At 45.7% G+C, this 26,103-nt stretch overlaps 1 protein-coding gene across 5 annotated transcripts in view; it reads left to right on the top strand.

The window, feature by feature from the left end:
• The window catches only part of STAG1 (stromal antigen 1), a 356,975-nt gene that overhangs the window by 96,055 nt on the left and 234,817 nt on the right, over positions 1 to 26,103 (top strand). For 2 of the 5 annotated variants that reach the window (XM_039487594.1, XM_039487595.1), the window contains one exon: positions 7,683 to 7,779. In XM_039487594.1, coding sequence (XP_039343528.1) covers positions 7,683 to 7,779 — 97 coding nt within the window. Of the gene's footprint in view, positions 1 to 6,124; positions 6,168 to 7,682; positions 7,780 to 24,685; positions 24,818 to 26,103 lie in introns of those variants that run through there. The other 3 variants (XM_039487599.1, XM_039487596.1, XM_039487598.1) reach the window with 3 other exon arrangements.

Here is a 26,103-nt window from a genome sequence, read left to right on the forward strand (position 1 = left end):
TTTGGTGACCCTACAAAGAATTACACTCCCTCAAGCTTAGCTCTCAAGCCTTCCCATCGTGTCAAGATACAATCCCAGCTATTCTAGAACAAAAATATGCAAATACAGACAAGGAAGTTAAACGATCATGCAGAAGAGATGAGAGAATAGATGGAAAGCAAAGCAAGAGAAGCTGAGAAGGTACACGAGAGGGGATTATAAAAAGCTTTTTCTAGTATCCAAACAATTGACATCACAGTTCTTGAATTGTTGAGGCATTGTGAAAGCTTGAGACAGTACACTTTTAACATAGAAGCCTATTGGATGAAACATGTCAAGGCTGTGCTCAACCAGCCAGAACCACTAACATATGTTGAGAGATGTGAAGAAATAGCAAACTTACCTACATTCCCTGAGAAGATTTATTGAGAAAAGCTTGGAATACCCCCAGAAGATTATTTTAAACTTCATTGATTTTACAAAAGCATTTGTTAGTGTCCACAGAGAAGAACTCTGGAAGATCTTGACACACTATGGAATTCTAGCAAAGATTGTTGATTTGATGTCTTGTATGACAAGTCTTCATGCTGCATTAGGATAGAGAGCAGACACACAGAATGGTTTTAAGATTTTCTGGTGTAAGGCATGGTTGCCATACTATCCCCGCTTCTATTCTGCATTGTCATAGTCTTTGGAATGAGAACAGTGATGGTTGTTGCCGAAGATACTGCTATTGTTTGGGCAAGGGATAAACTCTCTTCAAATGTATGTGTTTAACTACCATGCATTACTTTCAAAATATGACCTTTTAAACTGGGATTTCAGGACAGTATTTATTGACAATCTCCCATTGGATGTTTGAGAAGAGTTTAATTCCTTTGTTATGGAGGGCCATTTTGTTGCAAGGACTTCTCTTCAGGCAGCACTTTTTGCTGGTGACACAGCTTCTGGGGCAGTGGTGACATCTGTCACAAAGCGTAGAGCCTCTTGGCTTTAGATGTCTCGGATCCCTACAGAAATACAACAGACTCTTGAAGAACTAGTTTTTGAGGGATGCAATTTCTTCTGTGACAAGACTGATGAAGCGTTGCATTTTCTCAAGGATTCTCAAGCATCACTACATTCTCTTGGGTTCTGTACAGCAGCCTTACAGAGGAGGCAATACAGATCTCTGTATAGACAACTTTAGTACACTTCCAGACAGGCTGATAAGTCTCAGGGGCATCTTAAAACTCAGAAGGCCACCAACTCCTACTACTTTGGACACATCACACAAACGCTCATCTGTTCCAAAGCAGCCTATATGACTGCTTTCCTCCCAGTCACTTCCATTGGAAACAAGTTGTGCCATTTTGTTGGATCAGTGAGTTCTGAGAACTGTGAACCTAGGTTACATGATTTAATTTCAGTCCGTCTTACTGCTATCTACTTTTCAGCGACCACTCTCATGAGTCTGCACTTCAAGAGGTGCAGATTCTTCTTTGTCTGAACTATAGAGAAATTGCCCCTTCAACCTAGGGGGAGGGATTTCTACTCTCAGTACTTCTTTATGCCCAAGGTCTGAGGACCGTCCTAGATTTGCAAAAGCTAAACATGTTTATCAACAAAATGAAATTTCAGATGGTATCCCTTGCTTCCATTATTCCTTCCTTGGATCCTGATGACTTATGTGCTGGTCTTGATTTGCAGGATTGCAAATCATGTGGGCATCTAATCGAGCCACAGGGAGTATCTGAGGTAGATAGTGACAGGTCTCCACTACCAATATACTGTCTTCCCCTTTGGTCTGTCCTTGGCTCCAAGGGTCTTCATCAAGTGCGTGTCAGTTATAAGTGGCTCACCTCAGGAGAATTGGCAGGTATTTCTGTATCTGGAAATACAGAAATACCCACCAGCTGTTTGACCTATGGCCAGTTCAGTCAAGAAATGGAGGATAATGTGCAGTAAACTCACTCCCTGTTTGTTCAGCTGGGCTGATTAATAAACTAGGACAAATCAGTTCTGTCCTGAGTACAAATAATTGAGTTCATTGGAGGAGGGACAGGCTTTAATCTATTCTAGATTTCTGCAACAGCATGCAGTCCCATCCAAGGACAACACTGAGGATTTGTCTCTGGTGGTTGGGACATATGGCTTCCTGTGTGTATCTGACTCAGCCTGCCAGACATCAGCTGCGATGCATGCAGGCTTTGCTGAAGTGAGTCTGTTGCCCAAGCAAACATTCTCTGGGCATGCTGATTCACAAAATTGCCAGGGTTCTGTTCTGAGATTGGTGGAAGAACTCAATCAGTGCATGCAAAGGGTTGCCATTCTCTCTTCCCCTTCCACTGAAAACTGGTTAGAATGCATCTAACTTAGGGTAGGATGCACATCTACAGGGAATGCAGGCTCAAGCACTATAATCAGCTCAGGAGTCAACGCTGCATGTAAATGTGCTGGAGCTAAGGCCATGCAGCAGGCATGCCAGACCCTTTTACTTTACATCAAGAGTTTAACAATCCAGATTCTAACAGACAATATCACAGCAATGTTCTGTCAGAACAAGCAGGGTGGTTCCAGATCCAGTAAGCTATGTATTCAGAAAAGGATTAAACTCAAGGCCTCTCCTCTTTCAGGAGTACAGAGTACTCTTGCAGACCATTTCAGCAGAAAGTTCCTGGAGGATCATGGGTGATCCATGAGAAAAGCAACATAGTGAGGTTGATTTTCTAGAGACAGGGAATCCCCTGTGCAGACCTGTTTTGCAACAAAGAAAAACAGAAAATGCCATCAGTTCTGTGCCAGGGCAAGTTAGAATCCTGGTTCTCTCACTGATGCATTCCTGTTACCAAAGGCGGGTGGACAGGGGAGACAGGAAATTGGGTACTATATGCACTTCCACAGATTCCACTCATCCCGAGGTAATACAAAAACTAAAGCAGGACCACACAATGATCATCCTACTAGCTCTGGAGTGGCTGAGGCAACACTGGTTTTCTGACCTTCTGAGGCTTTTGGTTTAACCTCCTCTACTATTATCATCGGAATGGGATCTCTTGAGTCAAAGCCTCACGGCCTTCATCTCATGACGTGGCTGTTGAGTGGCTAAATCCTCTGGAAAAGATTTATTCTTGTGGTGTTCAGAACACTTCAATTAACAGTAGAAAAAGCTCCACTAGGACTACTGTCAAGGATGATTCCCCACTCTGGCACTTTGAATGCAGAAGGTGGGGGCATGCAAGGATTCTAAAAATTAATATTGGCCATTCCAGGCTTGTATTAAACTCCCAAGTTTACAGTTTCTCTCTGACCTTGGATAGGTAGATGCTGCCACCACCCAAATGCAAAAAAAAAAAAACCCTTTGACACCAGAAAGGTGCACTTGGGAATTCCTTCCTGTGGGGTACCCTCAAGCCCTTTCACCCCCCTCCAGTGAAGAGCTGAGAGAGAAAACCAACGGAAATCAGATGTTGCTACTAGCTAATTTAACAACATATGCACAAACCTCTTAGGACACCAAAAATCCAATCCTGTTCTTAAAAAAGGTAAATTTTATTAAAAACAAAAAGAAAGAAAATACATCTGGAACTTAGACTTTTGCTAGATTTAAAAAACCCATTTACAAAATTTAAACATCAAGAATAACCTTCTTGAAGTCCAGCTTAAAGGTTACAAGCAAAAGAAAAAGCATTTGGGGTTAGCACAGAGTTCACAAGCCAATAAGAAATAAACAGAAATAAACCTAATCACGTCTTTCTAGACCAGGGGTCGGCAACCTTTCAGAAGTGATGTGCCGAGTCTTCATCTATTCACTCTAATTTAAGCTTTCGCATTCCAGTAATACATTTTAATGTTTTTAGAAGGTCTCTTTCTATAAGTCTATGATATGCAACTAAACTATTGTTGTATGTAAAGTAAATAAGGTTTTTTAAATTTTTAAGAAGCTTCATTTAAAATTAAATTAAAATGCAGAGCCCCCTGGACCAGTGGCCAGGACCCGGGCAGTGTGAGTGCCACTGAAAATCAGCTTGCGTGCCGCCTTCAGCATGCTCCACTAGGACTACTTACTTGGCAAAATCGAGAAGATTTTCAGTCTGGGCTGCTCGCTACAACATATCTCCATATGATTTAGGACCAGATTGAGGTTCTTACTCTTCAAAGGGAGAGGCACTTCAGTCAGTTCATTAAGGGTGCATTTAACTGCCATATTATGCTAGGATGTTCCATTTTTGCCACACTCTGTTGGGCAGGTTTTTTAAATGGCTGGCTAGGCATGCATCAGACAGAGTGTTTTAATCTTACCTATAAGTTATTTTCTCTGATAGGAATTCAATATCCCCTTGCATGAGAAGGAATAGAAGATTTTTTTCACTGATAATTCTTTGGTGTATATCTATGAATAGTGCCATAATAGAGACTCAAAGTAATTGTATACTCCCATATTAAAAAAAAAAAAAAAGCAAGAGAACAAAAAAAAAAAAAGGCACCATGGCTAAACAGAGTGAACCAGGTAGAGACCAAAAAAAGTTGTTTAAAAATTGGAGGTCAAATCCAATGAAGGAAAATAGAAATGAGCATAAATTCTAGCAAGTCAAGTATAAAAGGCCAAAAAATAATTTGAAGAGCAACTACCAAAATACACAAAAACTAACTACAAAAAGTTTAAGTACACCAGATGCAGGAAACCTGCCAACCAATCAGTGGGGTCACTGGATAATTGAAGTACGAAAGGAGCACTCAAGGAAGACCAGGGAAGTGAGAAGAAGCTAAATGAGTTCTTTGCATCCGTCTTCACTGCAGAGGATGTGAGGGAGATTCCCACACCTGAGCGGTTCTTTTTGGTGACAAAACTGAGGAACTGTTGCAGATTGAGGTATCAGTAGAGGAGGTGTTGGAACAAATTTATAAATTAAACTGTAGTAAGTTATCAGGAATGTATAGCATTCACCCAGCTGTTCTTAAGGAACTCAAATATGAAACTGCAGAACTAACAACTGTGGTGTGTAACTTACTACTTAAATCAATCTCTTTACCAGATGATTGGAGGGTAGCTAACGTGACACCATTTTAAAAAAAAAGTCTCTTGAGGCAATCCTGGCAATTACAGGCCAGTAAATCTAACTTCAGTACAAAGCTAATTGGTTGAAACTGTAGTAAAGAACAGAATTATCAGACCTAGAGATGAACACATTATATTGGGGAAGAGTCAACTTGACTTTTGTTAAGGGAAATCATGCCTCATCAGCCTATTAGAATTCTTTGAGAAGGTCAACAAACATGTGGAGAAGTGTGATCCAGTGGATACAGTGTACTTGAACTTTCAGAAAGCCTTTGACAAGGTCCCTCATCAAAGGTTCTTAAACAAAGTAAGCTGTCATGGGATAAGAGGGAGGACTCTCTTGTGGATAAGTAACTGTTTGAACAAAAGGCAGGACTAAATGCTCAGTTTTCACGGTGGAAAGAGATAAATAGTGATGTCCCCCAAGGATCTGCGCTGAGACCAGTGCTGTTAAATGTATTCATAAATGATTTGGAAAAAGGGGTTGACAATGGGGAGGCAAAGTCTGCAAATGATACAAAATTACTCAAGATAGTTAAATTCAAAGCAGACTGCGAAGAGTTACAAAGGGATCTCACAAAACTGGGTGACTGGGGAACAAAATGGCAGATGAAATTTAGTGTTGATAATGCACATTGGAGAACATCCCAACTATACATTCAAAATAATGAGGTTCTAAATTAGCTGTTATCACTGAAGAAAGAGATCTTGGAGTCATTGTGGATAGTTCTCTGGAAACATCTGCTCAGTCAAGAAAGCTAACAAAGTTAGGAACCTTTGGGAAGGGATAGAAAATAAGACTGAAAAGATCATCATGGCACTATATAAATCCATGGTAACCCTTATCTGGAATACTGTGTGCAGTTCTGGTCTCCCCATCTCAAACAAGATATGTTAGAATTTGAAAAAGTACAGAGAGAAAGGCAACAAAAATAATTAGGGGTATGAAACAGTATCTGTATGAGGAGACTAAAAAGAATGGGGCTGTCCATCTTAGAAAAAAGAGGACTGGTGAGGGGTTGGGAGGGTGGAGTATGATAGAGGTCTATAAAATCAGAATGGTGTGGATAAAGTGAATAAGGAAGTATCATTTACTCCTTTACACAGGTGTCTCCCAGTGAAATTGGTAGGCAGCAGGTTTAAAACAAACGTAAGTACTTCTTCACACAAGGCAGTCAACATATGGAACTCATTGCCAGGAGATGCTCTCAAGACCAAGAGAGCTCTCCCAGCACTCTTTAAAAAACCCACACCCATTAGAGGCGTGGCTACCAGCACTGGTGCACTGTTTACACTGGTGCTTTACAGCTCTGAAACTTGCTGCACTTGGGGGGTGTTTTTTCACGTTAAATAAACAAACATAGTAACATTTTAGTCAATTAAAAATGTGTGTAATTGTTTGTTTTGCTATGCTATTTATCTTTGGAACTAAGGAAACTAAGGGTTTTAGTAATGTTCTCTGAGTTAAGGGGGTGATGGTGTTTGGATATGGGAGGAACCCTCACCTATTTTACTTCCCTCAAAAGATAGTGATTTCATGGTAGTGGGGTCTAGAAGAACCTCATACCCTCTTCTTGCTCCTTCAGAGAAGTTGGTGCTTTTTTCATTTGTCTCTGCCTCTACCATTTTCCTTGCCTGCCTCAGCTGCTGTAATACCATGTAACATCTCCCCTCCTGCCCCAGCAATTATAGAGTAGCAGCATTAGGTTTTTAGGATTAAGTTGGTGTATGGGGAAAGCTGAAGACATCTCTAGTGTGTGTCTTTACACACTTTCTAGCTGGTTTTGTGTCTGTGCCATACGCTCTCTCTCACTTCTTGATTACCCTCTTCCCCTAATGGGCAGTGTTCATTCAGTGCCTTAACTTATCAAGCAGCTGAGCCTGCTCTTCATCATGGTGACCTAGCATATGATAGATGTCAAACAGTTCTTGTCCCTTGTCTACTTGTCTGTCCCCGTCCCTGTTATCATAACTGTTGATGGCAGGCTTTGTACACCTCATTATGAGTAATGTAAAAGTGTCTCCTCAATACCGTGGTCACCACTCGAGTTCTGAGAGACCATGGCTCAGTTTTTTGTTGCAATGGTATAGGTGGCTCTTCGGTTTTCAGCCACAATCAGCATAAAAAAGTCCCACCTATTATTTTTTAGTTGAGAATGTTTCCCATCATCAACTGTTTAATCAAATCATATACTCTATTTTAAAATTGTGACCCATGACTCATTGACCATTACCAACATTAGAAGACTTCCATCTTGCAAAATAAATGAGATGCTTATCCCCAGAGAATGTTACCCTGCTGAAAATGTTTTCTTGATGGAGTTCTGAAATAAGACAGAATGCTTCTGTTCTCAACAAACTTGTTAGATTGAATAAATACCTCAAGCACAGTTTTGGTTTTTTAATTAATTTGCCTTTGAGCAGCTAACTATTTATCCTAGTTTAACACTAGAAAACAATGCATGTAGACCGGGGCTCTAGCAGTATTTGTTCTGTCTCCACCAGCTAAGGGAAGGCCTATTGATTTCTGAATTTGTACTCACACAGTTGTGTGAAGTACATTCTCAGTTATAAAATTACTTTCTGAAAAGATTGTTCTGAAAAGTCATTTGCATTTATAAATCTTTTTAAGAGTATTTGATACGTTTTCTTTTTTTCTTGACAGTCTGTGGTGGACGACTGGATTGAATCATATAAGCAAGACAGGGATATAGCACTTCTGGATTTAATCAACTTCTTTATCCAGTGTTCAGGATGTCGAGGTACCGTGGAAAAAAGTGATTTAAAATAAATCTAAACTGACAGTCATACAATGTATATTTCAGTGTGAGTGCTGCTAAACATGCAGGAGACCTTGGGTCAACACTCCTCATGCATGGTTTAGTCAGGTAGTTGTAGTATTTTTGTGTACTTCATGGAATTATTCCAGTTAAAGTTTGTTTGTCGAGAGCCTTCTCTCTCTCTTTTCCCGTCCCCATTCTAAAGAGTACAAATGCTCACAGAGATTGGTATGACTCATCAACTAGCAAAAAAGGAGACAGGAGTTATTAATCAAGGTGGGTATATATTTATATATCTCTGACTGTCCATTTCTAGTACTTCCCAAATTTAATTTTTTTTTAAACCAGAAGCCCTGTGTGCAGGTGTACCTTAACTTTTTCCTTTTTTCCTTTCCTCTAGGAATTAAGTTTTGAAAATTGAAGAGAGGATTTTTTCTTAGGCTTCATTTGCCTTCACATAACCCCAAAGACGACTCATTTGGGGATAGGACACCAATCCTGTCTGTCTCAAATTCCCTTTCGAGCTATCTGGGATAAGGCAATTATCCTGCCCCACCCTCAGACTTTCTCCATTGGTGTGGGAGTGGCAGCCCTTGTAGGATCTCACCTGCCACCCCATCTTCTTTGTGAGCATACACTAGGTCAGTGGTTCTCAACCACGGGTCCGGGGGCCCCTAGTGGGCCGCGAGCAGGTTTCAAGGGGACCGCCAAGCATGGCTGGTGTAAGACTCGCTAGGGCCCAGGACAGAAAACCTAAGCCCCGCCGCACGGGACTGCAGCCTGGGCCCCAAGCCCTACCACCTGGGGCTGAAGCCAAAGCCTGAGCAACTTAGCTTTGCGGTGCCCCCTGTTGCGTGGGATCCCGGGCAATTGCCTTGCTTGCTATCCCCTAACGCCGGCCCTGGCTTTTATATGCAGAAAAACAGTGTTGTGGCACAGCTAGGCTATGGAGTTTTTATAGCATGTTGTGGGGGCCTCAGGGTTGAGAACCCCTGCGCTAGGTGTCTTTGTTCTTTCACTTGTCCAAAATAAATAAATATAAAAAAGGCCCAATTCTATTAATCTGTTAGTAGATAACAGCAGGAGAGAGTGGGTTACCCTTTGTAGGCTCTGGATGACTCCAGGGACTCAGGATCTCACTTTCTGCTTGTTTTGGCTGGAATGGAATAGTTAAACTAGTGATACTTAGACCAGGGTTTCTCAAACAGGGGTCGCCGCTTGTGTAGGGAAAGGCAGGCCGGGCCGGTGTGTTTACCTGCCCCGTCCGCAGGTCCGGCCGTTTGTGGCTCCCACTGGCCACAGATCGCTGTTCCAGGCCAATGGGAGCTGCTGGAAGTGGCGGCCAGTAAGTCCCTCGGCTCATGCCGCTTCCAGCAGCTAGATTCCTCAGCTAGTTTTCAAAACTTGCTGGGCAGCTTTCTTCAAAATGGTTATATTCTGTCCGTTTGATCTCTTCCTCCCTCCCTCCCAATTTCCATTTGCTGATGCGATCTCTTTATATTGATTTTGGGCTGGCATATTAAACCTTAGAACCCTAAGATACGTATACTTGTTGAAGTTGTAAGTTGGGGGATGGGCGCTCCTTCACTGCTGCTTTCCCCTAATCTTCTGCATGACATTCCATCGTGCTCTCCCTGTCAGGGAAAGCAGCAATTCTAGATCTGAGACACTATTTTTTGATCACTGCCAGAGTGTGATGCAGGCTGAGTGACACCAACAGCCACAAGCTGCTGGAAGAACTAACCCCCTGGAAAGGCTTCCTGTCATCACTGACTGTTAATTACAGTGCTACAGGTGCCTGGCAGTAATTTACAGGGGGAGAGAGAGAGAGAACGTTGTCATTGCTTTTGAGATGGCTTTGTCTGTCCATTTCTCTATAGTCTTCTCCTCTGGTACCCATGGTGACATCAACTTCAACTTCAGCTCAGTTGCTCTCAGTTTAGATTGTTTAGTTGCTTATTACACACAATTAGCAGTGGAAAAAAATGGTGGTCTACAGAGGATAGCAACAGTTGGAAAGAGGGTTCAACCCCCCGGGTGGCTCTCTGGTTGACCGCACACAGTTATTTTCTCTTCTTCAGTAACCTGCTTATTTTCTAAAAGGAGAAAGTATTTTCCTCACCTATTAGCTCTGTGCCCTCATATTGATGTATAGGTCATATTTAGGATGATATATGAATGGGTGGAAATCTCATCCAGAGGAGAGTTGGATTCTTTGTAACCCAGGCTCTTTGAGATATGACCTATCTACTTTGATTAACCAGGTGGCGTGCATCCTTAATCTGAAAGACTTTTTTTCACAGGCAGATGAGGACTGGGATCATATTCTGAATATATCTTAGATTTTTTTTGTTCATTTTGCCATTCAGGATGTGCTATGCATGGACTATATTAACACTGAAAAGAAAATTTAGGATTTTCATGACTTTATACCCTTCTTACTGTGGCAAATATCAACAATAGAGATAAGAAAGAGCAAGGCAGCATTAACCCACAGAGTCTTATTGTGGATGGAGAAGAACTTCCCGTCCATATTGTTGGAATTCTGAACTCTTCAGTTGACTGGCTGTAACATTCATATCCAGGTGTGGAAATTGCAACTGCACTAACTGGCATTCTTCTATGTTCATTTTCATCCTTTAGTCCTAGATAAGGCTACGTTTTAGTCATGGGTATTTTTAGTAAAAGTCATGAGCAGTAAACAAAAAGTCATGACCCGTGACCTGTCCATGAGTTTTACTAAGCATACCAGTGAATAAAATGGGGGTGGGTTGCCTGGGGGCCCCGTGAGTGCTGGGGGAGGGCGGCCCAGCTGTTTTGGGGGAAGGGTGGCTGTGCACAGCCCAGGACCCCCACTGGTGCTGGGGGGTGCGGGGGTTGGCAGGGCCAGCAGGCTCCCTACCTGGCTCTGTGCCTCCCTTCCCCAGCAGCAAGGGGTGGAGCCCAGGGGCATGGTGGCCCGAGACTGCTCCAGCAGCGGCTAGTACGCGTGGTTCAGGGGCTGCCTGAGCTGCCCCTGAGCCAGGCGCACTGGCTGCTGCAGAAATCAGAGGTCACAGAAAGTCACAGAATCTGTGACCCCGTGACAAACTCGCAGCCTTAGTCGTAGATTTTTAAGGCAAGAAAGGATGGTCAATGTTTTATTTTCTGATCTCCTATGTTACACATGTCGGGGGCTGGACCCATGCAGGAGTGCCTCCTACTGGTCAGCGGTGGCTCTGAAATCCTCTAGGTCATGGTGCCCATTTTCCCCAAAAGCATTTTGAAGTATACACATGAGGTCAAGATCATTTAAGAAGTCTGGTTCTTCAGGACCAGTTTTATTAACTCAGAAGAAAATAATAATTCCTTTTACCCCTGTCACGGGGACAGATTCAGTCCTTTCCCAGCCTTTCTGCCTGGGCAAGTTTGATTTCTCTTCCCTGAGGTCTTCATAAAGTCTACTCTGTTGGGCATTAAACTAACGAACACAAAGTCCAGAAATGTAATCAATTCAAAGTCCAGCTGTCTTGGCCCACCATTCCAAGTCAATTTTCATAAGTCTTACCAGTCTATTACCTTTGTCCAGCAGGAATCCACAAGATTCCCTAAACCCTCCTCTTCAGGGTTTCCCCCACAGGAACTAATCTCTCACCTGTTGGGTCTCTCTCGAGCCTGTACTGGCCCCCAGGCTTGTGTGCCTCAGGGCTCTCCTCTCACTGAGCTTCTAGCTCTCTTTATTTCTTTTTTTTTAGTTTCTCTCCACACCTGGTATTAATCAGTTCAATTAATCTCCCTTCTTAGGAAGGTACTCAAATCAGATGCCCTCACTCTTGGGCCTAATTAATCAATTTAAGGGATGTGCTGATCCGGTACAGGTGCACTGGCCTTATATTACCCTCAAGAGTCAGTCACCCTATGACAACATGTGACAAAATTTTGCCCAGTGATTCTGTATCTAGCCCAGAAACTTGTGGTTGATCTAGAGTATGAACTCCCCAAGAAAACTAAGCTTCATATCCCTGTGGGGATCTAATCTGTTACTAAATATTCTCACTAGTCCTGGTTTTAAACAGAGGAAAGTTTTAGATTCTTCAGCTTTTGAACAGACCTTCTATTAGACATCTGCTTATTGAAGAAAGTGTGTGAATTCAGAATTGCCAACCCCAGGCATAGAAAAATCATGTCAGGACCCCAAAAACTGAAAATTTAAAAATAATAAATTTTGGATTCTTTCTTTCGTTTTGGTTTTTGAGTCATTTTGGTTCAAGTGTTCAAGCTTGTTTCCAAAATTGAATGATCATATGACTCCAGGAGCTGGGAATTTAAGAAAAACACTAAGTATTGCAAGACTTGTGATAAAATCATGAATTGAATTGGCAGCATTGTTTCAAGCTCTGCCAGGGGCCTTCTAACTATAGACAAACTAAGCAGCTGCCTAAAGTGGCAGATTTCTGGGAGAAGCATTTTTTTTTTTAAATGTTCATGGCCTGTACTTCTCCTGCTGCTGCCAATGCTGCTGTCCTGGAGCTATCCCTGTCACGGGCACCCCTGTTGTCTTCAACTGCCATGCTGTCAGCCCTCTGCCCAGAATTCTGCCCACTGTACCATACAGTGCCCCCCTTCCTCTCCCCCCCCCCCGCCCGCATAGATCCTCCACCCTTTGTACCTCAGCTCTGCCTGCTGTACCATGCAGCCACACACTGGACCGTAGAAGTCTGGCCACTGTACTACTTAGCCATGCCCACTGCATAGAGCTCCACCTGTTGTACGCGGACCCCCGCCCACTGTATATAGCTTCACCAATGGGGGTAGCACAATGAAGTTTTGTCGAGAGTTACAGATTGTCTTGAGGAGTCTTTGAGCTCTGCCCACTAGGGATCCTTAACTGGAATTTCATTAAGAGAAATTGGTGATTAAGCATGTTCCTGAGGTGACTTCCCTTTTCACTTGGCTCAGGAAGCCTCTCTCTACCTTATTTTGTCCATCCATTCTTGAATGAAAGGAACTTCCATTATCTGTTTTTATTAGGTGTCCCAAAAAAGTCCAAGTGCTTCCAAGGCTTCGATGGCTCAGTGGGTGTAGATTACATGAAATAATTCTATACTGCCTGCGACACGGAGGCTCTGCCACCTATCAGTGCCTTTCTCTGAAAACCAATGACTGAATCAGATTTGTGGGTTGAGAGAGGAGTTGCAACCCTTTGGAACTGAATGAAAGCATCTATCTATGTGGTTTTTTTAAAGTATCTTTTCATATCAGACTTCACAAGTCAGCTTTGGTGGATGCCGTTAGTAGTTTTGTTTAAATTATTAACTAGGCATTAGATAACTTGGCTCCATCAATTTATTAAATCAGCACAAGCACAAAAGTTTATACATTACCACTATGGAGTGCTGGGGGAGTGGGGCTCATCGGGGTGTTCTGAGTGCAGGGGGTGAGGCTCAGCGGGAGGGTCTGGGTATATGGGGGTCTGGATGCATGGGGTTTGGGCGGATGGGGGAGCAGCAGAGAGGTTTATACATTACAAGTCTGAAGAACAGTCTTGCAGTAGTTACATTTTTTAATATGTCCCGAGATATGAGATCAATTGTGTATTACAAGTAGAAGATTCCACTGTATTATTACAGACCTTACTTCTCTTTTTCATACCCGTATTTTAGTGTGCAAAGACATCTGTACCAACCATCCCCAGCATAATGTACCAGCCATACCTAGCATACTTCATATTTGGCAAGCCTCAACAAAACATATATCTTGTTTCTGATAGATTTTCTGTATATGAAGAACAGGCGGTATGGTTATACAGTTTGACTACTAGTACATTTCCGCAATAATGCTTAGCACGAGTACAAGACATACTGGAGATATATGATATTGGCTAACAGTCTCTTTGGGAAATGGATCTTGCATTATGAATCCATTTGCCTTTCAAGTTTTCTTTGTGGCTCACTCTGGTTATAGTTGATGACTTGATAAGGAGTGGTTAGTATCCACAATAGCCTTTACAAATGTGCTAAGTGCCTGAAGGATAGTAAAGGAAGCACAAAGGATAGTAAAGGAAGATTTTTTGAGTCTGACTCTTCTCATGTGGCCAAGCCCAAAGTCCTGTCTCAATGCAGATATAATATACTGCATCATATGATACTTATCTTTTCCTTTTGAGACTTAATTGAATCTGAATTTTCTTGTTTTTTCTATAACATCACATATTTTCTGTTTCATATAATCTAGCCGTTACTAGCAGATGAGATCAATACTTTATTTCTTTGATTCTGAGCATTTTTGCTAGGAAGCCCCAGAAAAATGAGTAAAGGATCATTTGGTAGCAGTTCTCTAACAGTTTGTAATACTGGAGTATGAACAGCATCCCAATACTCTTTTTAATAATTGGATACTGTCAAGTTAGCAGTCGACAAATTCATGGTGGAAGTTTAGTGTAGACAAATTCTAAATTTTATATTCCTGAGGGCATTCTGCACAAAAAGATTAAAAATTCTGTGCCAATACATTAAAAATTCTGCACACAATATATTAAAATTGTGCAAAATTCTGCAAATTATATTTGTCAAATAAATGTGGAGGCTCCAGCATGGCATTGGGGTGCACAGGTCACTGGCTGCACAGAGGTGGGAGATCACTGTGCAGCTCCCTTCCCCTGCCAGGACACGGACTCAGTGGTGAGTTTGCAACCAACCCTGACACTGCGCAAGGACCTGGCCTGCCCCAGAAACACCCCAAGACCCTTCCCCTCAGTGTGGGCGGGCAGGCAGGCTCAGCAAGGCAAGATCCAAGTGTGGAGGGGCTTACGGTGGGGGCATCCAGAGGGTTCTGTGTGGGGCAATCTGGATGTGGGCAGCTCAGTGGAGGATCTGGTTGCAGGGAGGATCTGGATGCATAGGGGCTTGTTGGAGGTTCTGGGTGCAACAGTAATGGGACTCTGCAGGGGGGTCCAAGTGAAGATGGTTGGAGCTCAGTGAGGTAGGATCTAGGTACAAATGGTTGGGACTCGGTGGGTTGGGGATCCAGGTGCAGGTGGCTCGTCCAGGTAGTTCAGGTGCCGAGGCAGTGGGGCTCATTAGGGATGTTCTGAGTGGGGGGTCAGGCTCAGTGAGAGGATCTGGGTATATGGGGGTCAGAATGCATGGGGTTTGGGCTGATGAGGGAGCAGCTCCGCACAGGGATCCTTCCCCCTGCAACTGAGGAGCAATGGGTGCAGAAAGTGGAGGTGAGGGAGACTAGAGCTTCCTGCAGGTGGGGGAGAAATCTGGGGGTGGGTCTAACCCAGCCCCAGATGCCATGCAGTGTAAGAGGAAGTGCTGTCTTCCCCAGCCCAGCTGTGACTAGCAGCTGGGCCTGGCACAGGGTAGGAGCCACCAGCCAGGTCTTCCCTAGTCCCACCCCCTGTCCCCCAGTTATTTATCTCTTTGCCAGCTGCCCTGAGCACCTGAAACCTACTCCTGGGGAGGGTCGCATGACCGCTCTTTTGGCTTCTCTTTGCTTTGCCATCAGAAAGTAATTTTTCTGCAGGGAAGCAAAGAAATCTGCAGAGGACATAAATTCTGTGCATGCACAGTGGCACAGAATTCCTCCAGGAGTATGTTACAATATTACTAAATGGATAGTAAAGGAAGATTTTTTGAGTCTGACTCTTCTCATGTGGCCAAGCCCAAAGTCCTGTCTCAATGCAGATATAATATACTGCATCATATGATACTTATCTTTTCCTTTTGAGACTTAATTGAATCTGAATTTTCTTGTTTTTTCTATAACATCACATATTTTCTGTTTCATATAATCTAGCCGTTACTAGCAGATGAGATCAATACTTTATTTCTTTGATTCTGAGCATTTTTGCAAGAAGGCCCCGAAAAAAAAGTGAAGGATCATTTGGTAGCAGTTCTCTAACAGTTTGTAATACTGGAGTATGAACAGCATCCCAATACTCTTTTTAATAATTGGATACTGTCAAGGCTGAATCCCCACTCGGTCACTCCAAGTGCAGAAGGTGGGGGCCTGCAAGGATTCTAAAAATTAATACTGGCCACTCCAGGCTTGTATTACGCTCCTAAGTTTGTTGCATCTTTTTTTCTGACTGTGGCTTGGTAAACACTGCCACCACTCAAATGCAAAAAAAACCCAACCCTTGGACCTAGGAAGGAGCACTTGGGAATTTCTCTTGGTGGGGTACCCTCAAGCCCTTTCATACCCCCCTCCAGGGAAGAGCTGAGAAAGAAAACAAAGGAAATTAGCAGTTGCCACCAGGTAATCAAACAGCATATGTACAAACCTCTTAGGATACCAAAAATCCAATCCTGTTTTTAAAAAAGGTAAATTTTATTAAAAACAAAAAAGAAAGAAAATACATCTGAAACTTTAGGCTTTTGCTAGATTTTAAAAGAGCAATTCCAACAATTAAGCATCCAAAATAGCTTTCTTGGGGAAGCAGCAAAGAATCCTGTGGCACCTTATAGACTAACAGATGTTTTGCAGCATGAGCTTTCGTGGGTGAATACCCACTTCCATGCAAGGCACTTTCTTGGGGGTTCATCTTAAAGGTTACAAGCAAACAAAAGCAACTGGGGTAGCACAGAGGAGTCCACAAGCTAATAAGAAATAAAAGAAATAACCCTAATCGTGTCTGTAGACATTCCCTAATTTTATTTACATATCTGAAGCTTCAGATAAGTAGGTTCAAGGTATGAATTGATAATCTATAATTGTACCTGCCTTAAAGCTGGTTACAGCATTACTGCTCCGGGTTCCTGCAGCCCAGAGAACAACAGACAAAGGGAAAGTTTCTTTCCAAATTTTAAAAAGTTCTACCTTCCCATTGGCTCTTTTGTTCAGGTGCCCACTCCTTTTCTTTTGCCTGTGGGCTTGTTAACCCTTTACAGGTAAAGCAAGCAGAGAACAGACCAAGAGAGATTTTACAGCTAACTGGCTGGGTGTCCATCAAAGGGAGCTACTCCTCCCCCATTCATGTATCACAGACACATTCACCATATATGCATAAAATCACCTCTTTTATCACAGTTTCTCAAACAAATATTCCCACTCAATCTGTATATCTTCGCTAATGTAAGGTAGCAAGACCACAATTAGTATCTTAAATAAATTCTTTTATCATACTACAAATAGCTTGTTGATTTTTTTTTTTTTTTGGTCACGAATCAAAGCCCATTGCCTGGGTGTAGTTTGTCTATCCAAATCCTTTCCACATCATTTTGGAAATTCATGTTTCTTTTCTTTCTTTTTCTTTTTTTTTTTTTTTTGGCCTCTGCTATGCCATCTGATTGTGTACTTCTGTTTCCAAATGAGAGGTGTGGTTGACCGGTCAGTTTGTAACCCTGAGGTGGTTCTTGGAGTAGTTGCTCATTGGCATTCCAACAGGTTTGTGCGCTCGCTGCATGCATGATTGTTTTTCCCCTAGTGGTACCTGTCAAGTCGGCTGTGGAGCCCACTGGAGTGGCGTCTTCATGGCGGTGTAGATAAGTCCCTGCTGACCCGCTGCCTGCTCAGTTCCTTCTTATCGCCAGTGACGGTCGTTGGAGCACCTTAGTCTCCTGCATTCGCAAGTGCCTACCTAGTGATCCCCATTTTCTTAGTTGTGAATAGTTTCATAGAGTTGTAGTTTAGTTTCATAGTTAGCTAAGCTTACTTTGGGAGGCTCCCCCCTCCCCCCCAGTTTTCTCCAGACACTGGGGCATGCTTCAGTCTCAGGGGTTTAAGGCATGCGAGAGGTGTGCAAAACCTGTGCCCAGAGGCGATCCGCATGCTGTTTATCTTAAGTGCCTAGGAGAAGGTAATCAGACAGACTAAGTGCTTAATTTGCAGGAGCTTTAGATCCAGGACTAAGAGAGAGAGCAGGACTATCGTTCGAAGCTCCTCCTAATGGGGTCAGCCCTCAGCTGGTACTGGAAGTGGTACCGGCATCATTGGTGCGCAGTGCTCTGGTCTTGGTGTGGGATTCCCCGGCACTGAGGATTCTTTCAAGAAGCATCGGCACTGCTCCCCGGCTCTTAAAGCCAGTTCTAGCAGGTGGCACTGCTCAAAGTCACCATTGCAACATAAGAAGAAGAAGGCAGATGGGTCATTCCCCCATCAAGAAGCTGTGAGGGGATTCCACCAGGATGCGTCCCTCATCGAGACACCCAGGACCCGGCACTGTTGACTCTGGCCCTGACTGGAGGTCTGTCGAGTCTGCTGCTGGTGGACTTCCCGACTCGTAAGGAATTGGAGGAAGAACTTAGCTCCCCTCCATGCTGGATACCTTTGAGACAGCGCGGGACTTTATTGCCATGACAGCACATTCCTCAGCCCTGCAGACACGAACACCGGCAGCAATCCAGATGTTGGCTGAAGTTGGGGCACTGACGATGGCACTATATGCAACATCTATGGTGGCATGGCACGCGGCACCGTCTCCATCACCGTTGGCAGCATGGCCCCCCATTAACCACTGGGGCGAGCCCATAATGTTATAGCACCGCTTTCTGGCACCATTGGGCTCTGCGCCCCCATGGTCAGGCTCAGAGTACTTTTCCAAGTTGGAGGCTGAGTCTTCTGTCTCCTGATGCAGTTGGTACCGCTTGCGGTCCCAGCACCGCAGTGTCGTTGACTTGTTGGTGCCAATGGTATCCTGGCCACCCCAGTAGCAGGGCTTGGTACAATGGCCTTTTTGGACTTCTTGGGCCTATCAGGGACAGGGCTCCAGGGCCTCATCAGTGGCATCTGCACCCCTTGCTCTCTCCCCTCAGCAACGTCAGTGTCATGCCACACCCCCAGGGCTCTGGAGGACCTCCCCTCAGGACAAGGATCTTGGGCCTTCAAACTCGGGCACAGCATCCAAGCCAGCACCATTAGTGGTATTGGAGCCACCTCCAGCCACAGACTGGACCGATGCACCTGACCCGGCCTCTAGGGAGCCAGAAGGTCAGGAAGACCCAGTCCCACAGGCCTCCTCCTCCTCCTTCTTGCCAGACGAGGCAGTGGCGGAGAGTGGCCCAAAACCTAAACCTCCAGGCGGAGGAAGTCACAGAGTACTCAGATCCAATGGTGGACATTCTTGCCCCGGAGGGTCCATCTAAGGTGGCCTTGCCCCGATAAGAACTATCCAGAACACCACTAAGCTGCTCTGGCAGACCTCAGCCTCAATACCACCCACCACTAACGGTATGGAGAGGAGGTACTTTGTGGATATGAACACCTATTCACCCACACCCAACCAGGGACTCTAGTGGTTGGTGCGGCAAATCATAAGGAGTGGCAGGGGCAGCCAGGTCCCGCTCCAAAGTGACGGGACGCTAGGAAGCTGGACCTTTTCATCTGGAAGGTCTACTCGACCAGGGGGCTCCAGCTTCGAGTTGCCAACCAGCAAGCGGTACTCAGCCACTATGCTTTCAATTCCTGAAGTGCGTTGGCAACGTTTCAGGAGTTGCTCCCGGTTGACTCACACCAGGAGTTTAGTATGCTTCTAGAGTAGGACAGGGTGGTGTCAAGAACCTCCCTGCAGGCTGCGTTAGACGTGGCGGTTTGGACTATGGTCACCACCATTACAGTGAGACAGTGCGCGTGGCTGCAGGTGTCAAGTATACCAGCGGAGGTCCAGAACACCATTCAAGACCTGCACTTTGACTGTGTGGGCTTGTTTACTGAAAATATGGACTCTCGCTTTCAGAGTCTTAAGGACTAGTGGACGACCCTGAAATCTTTAGGGATCCACATTCCTGCACCCCAGAGAGAGCCATTCAAGCCTCAGCCTCCTTCCTGCTTCTCCTCTGGGCCCCCGAGGCAGGACTTGTCCAGTAGATGGGGCAGGAACAATAGGAGGCGCCCATTGCAGTCCTCCTCAGGCCAAGGCCAGGGTTCTTCCACACAGCCCCCTCTCCCGAAGCCTAACTTTTGAAGGTGTGCCCAAGGACAGAGCACCAGTTCTGAGCTCGGATCCTTAGCCCCCCTCCCCGCCTTTGTGAATCGACTGTCCCACTTCTACCGTGCTTGGTCCCAGATTATGTCAGATTCCTGGGCATGGTGGAGGTGAGATATTCTATCCAATTCTGTGCCCTCCTACCCACCTTCCTCGTCCCTCTTCAGGGACCCTTCTCATGAGCAACTCCTCCTACAGGAGGTGCAATCACTCCTCGCTGTAGGGGCGATAGAGGAGGTTCCTTGGGAGTTCAGGGGCAAAGGGTTCTACTCCCAGTATTTCCTAATCCTAAAGGCCAAGGGTGGGCTTCGGCCTATCCTGGATCTACGAGACCTCAACACATTCATAAAGAAAGTGAAGTTTTGCATGGTCTCCCTGGCCTCCATCATTCCTTTCCTGGATCCAGGGGACTGATACGCCACCCTCGACTTGAAAGATCCTTACTTTCATATCTCCATTATCATCCCAGCCCACAGATGGTATCTTCGTTTTGTGGTCAGCCGCCAGCATTACCAGTTCACGGTGCTCCCATTTGGGTTCTTGGCAGCCCCCTGGGTATTCACGAAGTGTATGGCCATCGTGGCAGCCTTCCTCAACAAACATCAGGTGCAAGTCTTCCTGTACCTGGACAACTGGCTCATCAAGGCCAAGTCACAAGCACAGATTGCGGAACATGTGACACTGACTCGTGCCACCTTCCTTAGGCTGGGCCTCATACTGAACATGCCTAAATCCACACTAATCCCAACGCAGAGAATAGAATTCATAGGGGCTCTCTTGGACTCCACGGAAGCCAGGGCATTCCTGCCCAAACTGCGCTTCCAAGCTCACAGAGACATAATCAAGAATCGCTGCCGGATCCCCACGACAACGGCCATAATTGTATGAAACCGCTTGGGCATATGACGGCTTGCACATATGTGGTGCAGCACGTCAGATTGCGTCTTCGGCTCCACCAGGCGTGGTTGGCACAGGTGTATAGGCCCAGTAGGCACCCACTGGACAGAATAGTTACCCTTCCGCTCACATTCTCGAATCTTTCCGCTGGTGGCTATAGCCACAAGTGGTCTGTGTGGGAATACCCTTTGCCAAACTGCAACCTGTACTATCACTGGTCACGGACGCCTCAGTGCTGGGTTAGGGAGAGCACCTGGGCAATATCAGAACCGAAGGCCTATGGTCCCAGGCAGAACTATTGCTACACATCAGTGTAAGGGATCTGATGGCAGTTCGTCTGGCATACCAAACGTTCCAGGTGCACCTTCAGGGCACGTGTGTCGGTGCTGATGGACAACACCACAGTGATGTTCTATATAAACAAACAGGGTGGCACTTGCTCCTCTCCCCTGTGCCAGGAAACAATATGGCTGTGGGACGTTTGCATCCCCCACTCGATACACCTAGAGGCATCATACCTTCCTGGAGCACAAAACAAGCTAGCTGATCACCTCAGCCACTCGTTCCACGGTCACGAACGCTCCCTCAGAGCGGACATCATTCTCTTGATTTTCCAGAAGTGGGGCTTTCTCCACAGAGACCTGTTTTGTGATGCAGTGCAACAGGAAGTGCCAGCGGTTCTGCTCCTTTCTGAACCACAGCCCAGGCTCCCCTGTGGACACTTTTCACATCCCATTGCCGAGTCACCTGCTATATGCGTTCCCGCCCTTCTGTCTCATACACAAAGTCCTCCTCAAGGCCCTCCAGGGCAGGGCTTCATTAATCCTCATAGCAGCAGCGTGGCCCCACCAGCACTGGTTCACCATGCTGTTGAACCTATTAGTGGACAGACCAGTAGCCCTTACCGTGTGCCCGGCCCTCATCACACAGGACTGCGACCATCTACAACACTCCAACCTGGAGTCCCTCCACCTTATGGTGTGGAAACTCTATGGTTGAACTCGCCAGAGCTCCAGTGTTCAGACTCAGTTAGGGAAGTAGGAAACCCTCCACTTGTGCCATGTACCTGGCAAAATGGAAGCGGTTTTCCATCTGGCCTCTGCAGAAGGGCAGACCACTGCAGCAAGCATCAATTCCCTTTGTTTTGGACTACCTACTATACCTCAAGCAGGGGTTGGCCATATCATCCATCAAAGTGCACCTGGCTGCCATTTCAGCCTTCCACCCGGGTCAGCGGGTAGGTCAGTCTTTGGGAATTCCATGGTGGGCTGGTTTCTCAGGGGCTTGGACAGGCTTTATCCCTAGGTGTGGCAGTCCGTCTCCCAGTGGGACCTTAACCTGGTCCTGTCCACACTCATATGAGGACCCCTTTCGAGTCCATGGCGACCTGCCCTCTGTCCTACCTTTCCTGGAAGGTAGCCTTTCTGGTGGCCATAACCTCGGTTAGAAGGGTCTCTGAGCTCAGAGCGCTGACTTCCAAGCCCCCCTATACAGTCTTTTATAAAGACAAGGTGCTTTTAGGCCCTCACCCTGTGTTTCTACCAAAGGTAGTAGTCTCCCACTTTCATGTGAACCAGAACATATTTTTACCTGAGGGTATGTCTACACTACGGGATTATTCCGATTTTACATAAACCGGTTTTGTAAAACAGATTGTATAAAGTCGCATGCACGCGGCCACACTAAGCACATTAATTCGGCGGTGTGCGTCCATGTACCGAGGCTAGCGTCAATTTCCGGAGCGTTGCACTGTGGGTAGCTATCCTGTAGCTATCCCATAGTTCTCGCAGTCTCCCCCGCCCATTGGAATTCTGGGTTGAGATCCCAATGCATGATGGTGCAAAAACAGATTCGCGGGTGATTCTGGGTAAATGTCGTCACTCAATCCTTCCTCCGTGAAAGCAACGGCAGACAATCATTTCGCGCCCTATTTCCCCTGGATTGCCCTGGCAGACGCCGTAGCATGGCAACCATGGAGCCTGTTTTGCCTTTTGTCACTGTCACCGTATGTGTACTGGATGCTGCTGACAGAGGCGGTACTGCAGTGCTACACAGCAGCATTCATTTGCCTTTGCAAGGTAGCAGAGACGATTACCATCCCTATTGCACCGTCTGCTATTGTAAATTGGCGATGAGATGATGATCATCAGTCTTTTTGCACTGTTTGCAATTGGAAATTGGCGATGACGGTTATCAATCCTTTTGTACCGTCTGGTGCTGTCATGGGTGCTCCTGGCTGGCCTCGCTGAGGTCGGCCAGGGGTGCATGGACAAAAATGGGAATGACTCCCTGGGTCATTCCTTTCTTTATGTTTTGTCTAAAAATAGAGTCAGTCCTGCCTAGAATATGGGGCAAATGTACCAGAGAAGCAGAGAGCACAGCCGCTCTGTGTCAGAGCCCCAGAGATCCCGCAGAAATGATGAGCTGCATGCCATTCTAGGGGGTGCCCCTGCAACAACCCCACCCGTTGCTTCCCTCCTCCCCCAACCCCTCTGGGCTACCGTGGCAGTGTCCCCCCATTTGTGTGATGAAGTAATAAAGAATGCAGGAATAAGAAACACTGACTTTAGTGAGATAAAATGAGGGGGAGGCAGCCTCCAGCTGCTATGATAGTAGAGGCAGGACATTAAAGGGTGGCAGGGGAGAGGAGCGCAGCCTCCCGCTGCTATGATAGTCCAGGCAGTACAGAATCTTTTCTTTAGACATGAAAGGGTGGTGGTGGGGCTTATGGAGCTCAGCCTCCAGTTGCTATGATGAGGACGGTTACCAAGCCTTTTGTACCATCTGCCGGGAATGACCAGGAGTCATTCCTATTTTTACCCAGGAGCCCCCGGCCGACCTCACCGAGGCCAGCCAGGAGCACTCATGGGCTGATGATGACGATGGATAGCAGTCTTATTGTACCATCTGCCACTGGGAAGGGGATGCTGATGTTCAGCGCTGCAGCACCCCATCTACCAGCAGCATGCAGTAGACATAGGGTGACATTGAAAAAAGGCGAGAAACGATTTTTTTCCCCTTTTCTTTCGGGGGTGGGGGAGAAGGGTGTAAATTGACGACATACACCCTGAAACACCCGGGAAAATGTTTTTGACCCTTTAGGCATTTGGAGCTCAGCCAAGAATGCAAATGCTTTTCGGAGACTGCGGGGACTGTGGGATAACTGGAGTCCTCAGTACCCCCTCCCTCCCTTCCTCCATGAGCGTCCATTTGATTCTTTGGCTTTCCGTTACGCTTCTCACGCAGCACTGTGCTGAGTCCCTGCTGTGGCCTCTGTCTATCATAGCCTGGAGATTTATTTCAAATGCTTTGTCATTTCGTCGTCTGTAACGGAGCTCTGATAGAACAGGTTTGTCTCCCCATACAGCAATCAGATCCAGTATCTCCCGTACGGTCCATGCTGGAGTTCTTTTGGGATTTGGGACTGCATCGCCACCCGTGCTGATCAGAGCTCCATGCTGGGCAAACAGGAAATGAAATTCAAAAGTTCGCGGGGCTTTTCCTGTCTACCTGGCCAGTGCATCCGAGTTCAGATTGCTTTCCAGAGCGGTCACAATGGTGCACTGTGGGATACCGCCCGGAGGCCAATACCGTCGAATTGCGGCCACACTAACCTTAATCCGACATGGCAATACCGATTTCAGCGCTACTCCCCTCGTCGGGGAGGAGTACAGAAATCGATTTAAAGAGCCCTTTATATCGATATAAAGGGCCTCATTGTGTGGACGGGTGCAGGGTTAAATCTGTTTAACACAGCTAAATTCGGTTTAAACGCGTAGTGTATACCAGGCCTGAGTTCTTCCCTAAACCGCATTCCAGTAACAGAGATTGAATGCTCCATTCTCTGGACGTCAGGCGTGTCCATGCCCTCTACATTGAGCGCACAAAGCCATTTTGTAAGTCAGCACAGCTCTTTATTGCAATCACAGAGAGAATGAAAGGGCTTCCCATCTCATCCCAGTGCATTTTGTCGTGGATCACTTCCTGCATCAGAATGTGCTGTGACCTAGCTAAGATTCCAGCCCTGCCATTGATGATGCACTCCACAAGAGTGCAGGTTTCATCCTCAGCATTCCTTGTGCAGGTCCCTATTCAGGACATATGCAAGTCAGCAACGTGGTCTTCCATCCACACCTTCACGTCGCACTACAGCGTCACCCAACAGGCGAGGGACGATGCAGCCTTTGGCAGGGCAGTCCTGCATTCAGCAACCAGGTGAACTTCGACCCCCTCCTCCGGGGACACTTCTTGGGAGTCACCTTATTGGAATGCACATGAGCAATCACTCGAAGAAAAACTGGTTACCTACCTCTCGTAACTTGTTCTTCGAGATGTTTGCCTTTTTGGCAACAGTGTCACACTGTTGACTCTCATTTAGCTTGTGATCCACTAAACCCCCAGATCCTATTCTGCAGTACTCATTCCTAGGCAGTCTCTTCCTGATTTGTATGTGTGCAATTGATTGTTCCTTCCTAAGTGGAGTACTTTACAGTTGTCCTTATTGAATTTCAGCTTATTTACTTCAAACCATTTTTCCAGTTTGTCCAGATAATTTTGAATTTGAATCCTATCCTCCAAAGCATTTGCAACCCCTCCTAACTTGGTATTGTCCGCAAACTTTGTAAGTGTCCTCTCTATGCCATTATTTAAATAATTTGTGTAGATATTGAACAGAACTGGGTCCAGGACCGATCCCTGTGATCCCACTTGATAAGCTCTTCCAGCTTGATTGTGAACCTCTGATAACTATTCTCTGGGAATGGTTTTCCAGCCATTTATGCACCCACATTATAGTAGCTCCATCTAGGTTATATTTCTGTAGTTTATGAGAACATCATGCAAGACAGTACCAAAAGCCTTACTAAAGTCAAGATATATTCTCCTGTATCCACGAGGCTTTTTACCCTGTCAAAGAAAGTTATTAGGTTGACTTGACATGATTTGTTCTTGAAAAATCCATGTTGACTGTTACTTATCACCTTATTATAGTCTAGGTCAGTGGTCCCCAACCTTTCAGTGTGGGAGGGTGCCGGACGACTAGCTGCCGAAATGCCGCTGAGGAGTGTGGCCACTAGACAAGCAGCTGCCGAGAAGCAGCAACGCAAAAAAGCGTCGCCGCCAAAATGCCGAGAAGCAGCAACGCCAAAAAGCGTCAACACTGAAATGCCGCTGAGAAGCAGCGGCATTTCGGCGGCTGCTTGTCCGTCGGCCGCGCTCCTCGGCAGCGGGGCGCAGTAGGCAGGCGCACATAGATACCCTGCTTTGCTGCCCCCTAATGTTGGCCCTGACTTTCAATCTACTGGTTATGCAGAAAAACAGTTGTGGTGATACAGGTGGGCAGTGGAGTTTTTATAGCATGTTGGGGTGGCCTCAGAAAGAAAAAGGTTCTGAACCCCTGTTTTAGGATGTATTTCATCAAGCCCTGCCAACTTGAAGACATCTCACTTGTGTGATTAATTTTTAACTTGGTCTTTCCCTATTTGAGTCTCAGATCCTGCCTC

The sequence above is a fragment of the Mauremys reevesii genome, linkage group 9 (genome assembly GCF_016161935.1).
Source record: "Mauremys reevesii isolate NIE-2019 linkage group 9, ASM1616193v1, whole genome shotgun sequence".
Taxonomy (NCBI): domain Eukaryota; kingdom Metazoa; phylum Chordata; order Testudines; family Geoemydidae; genus Mauremys; species Mauremys reevesii.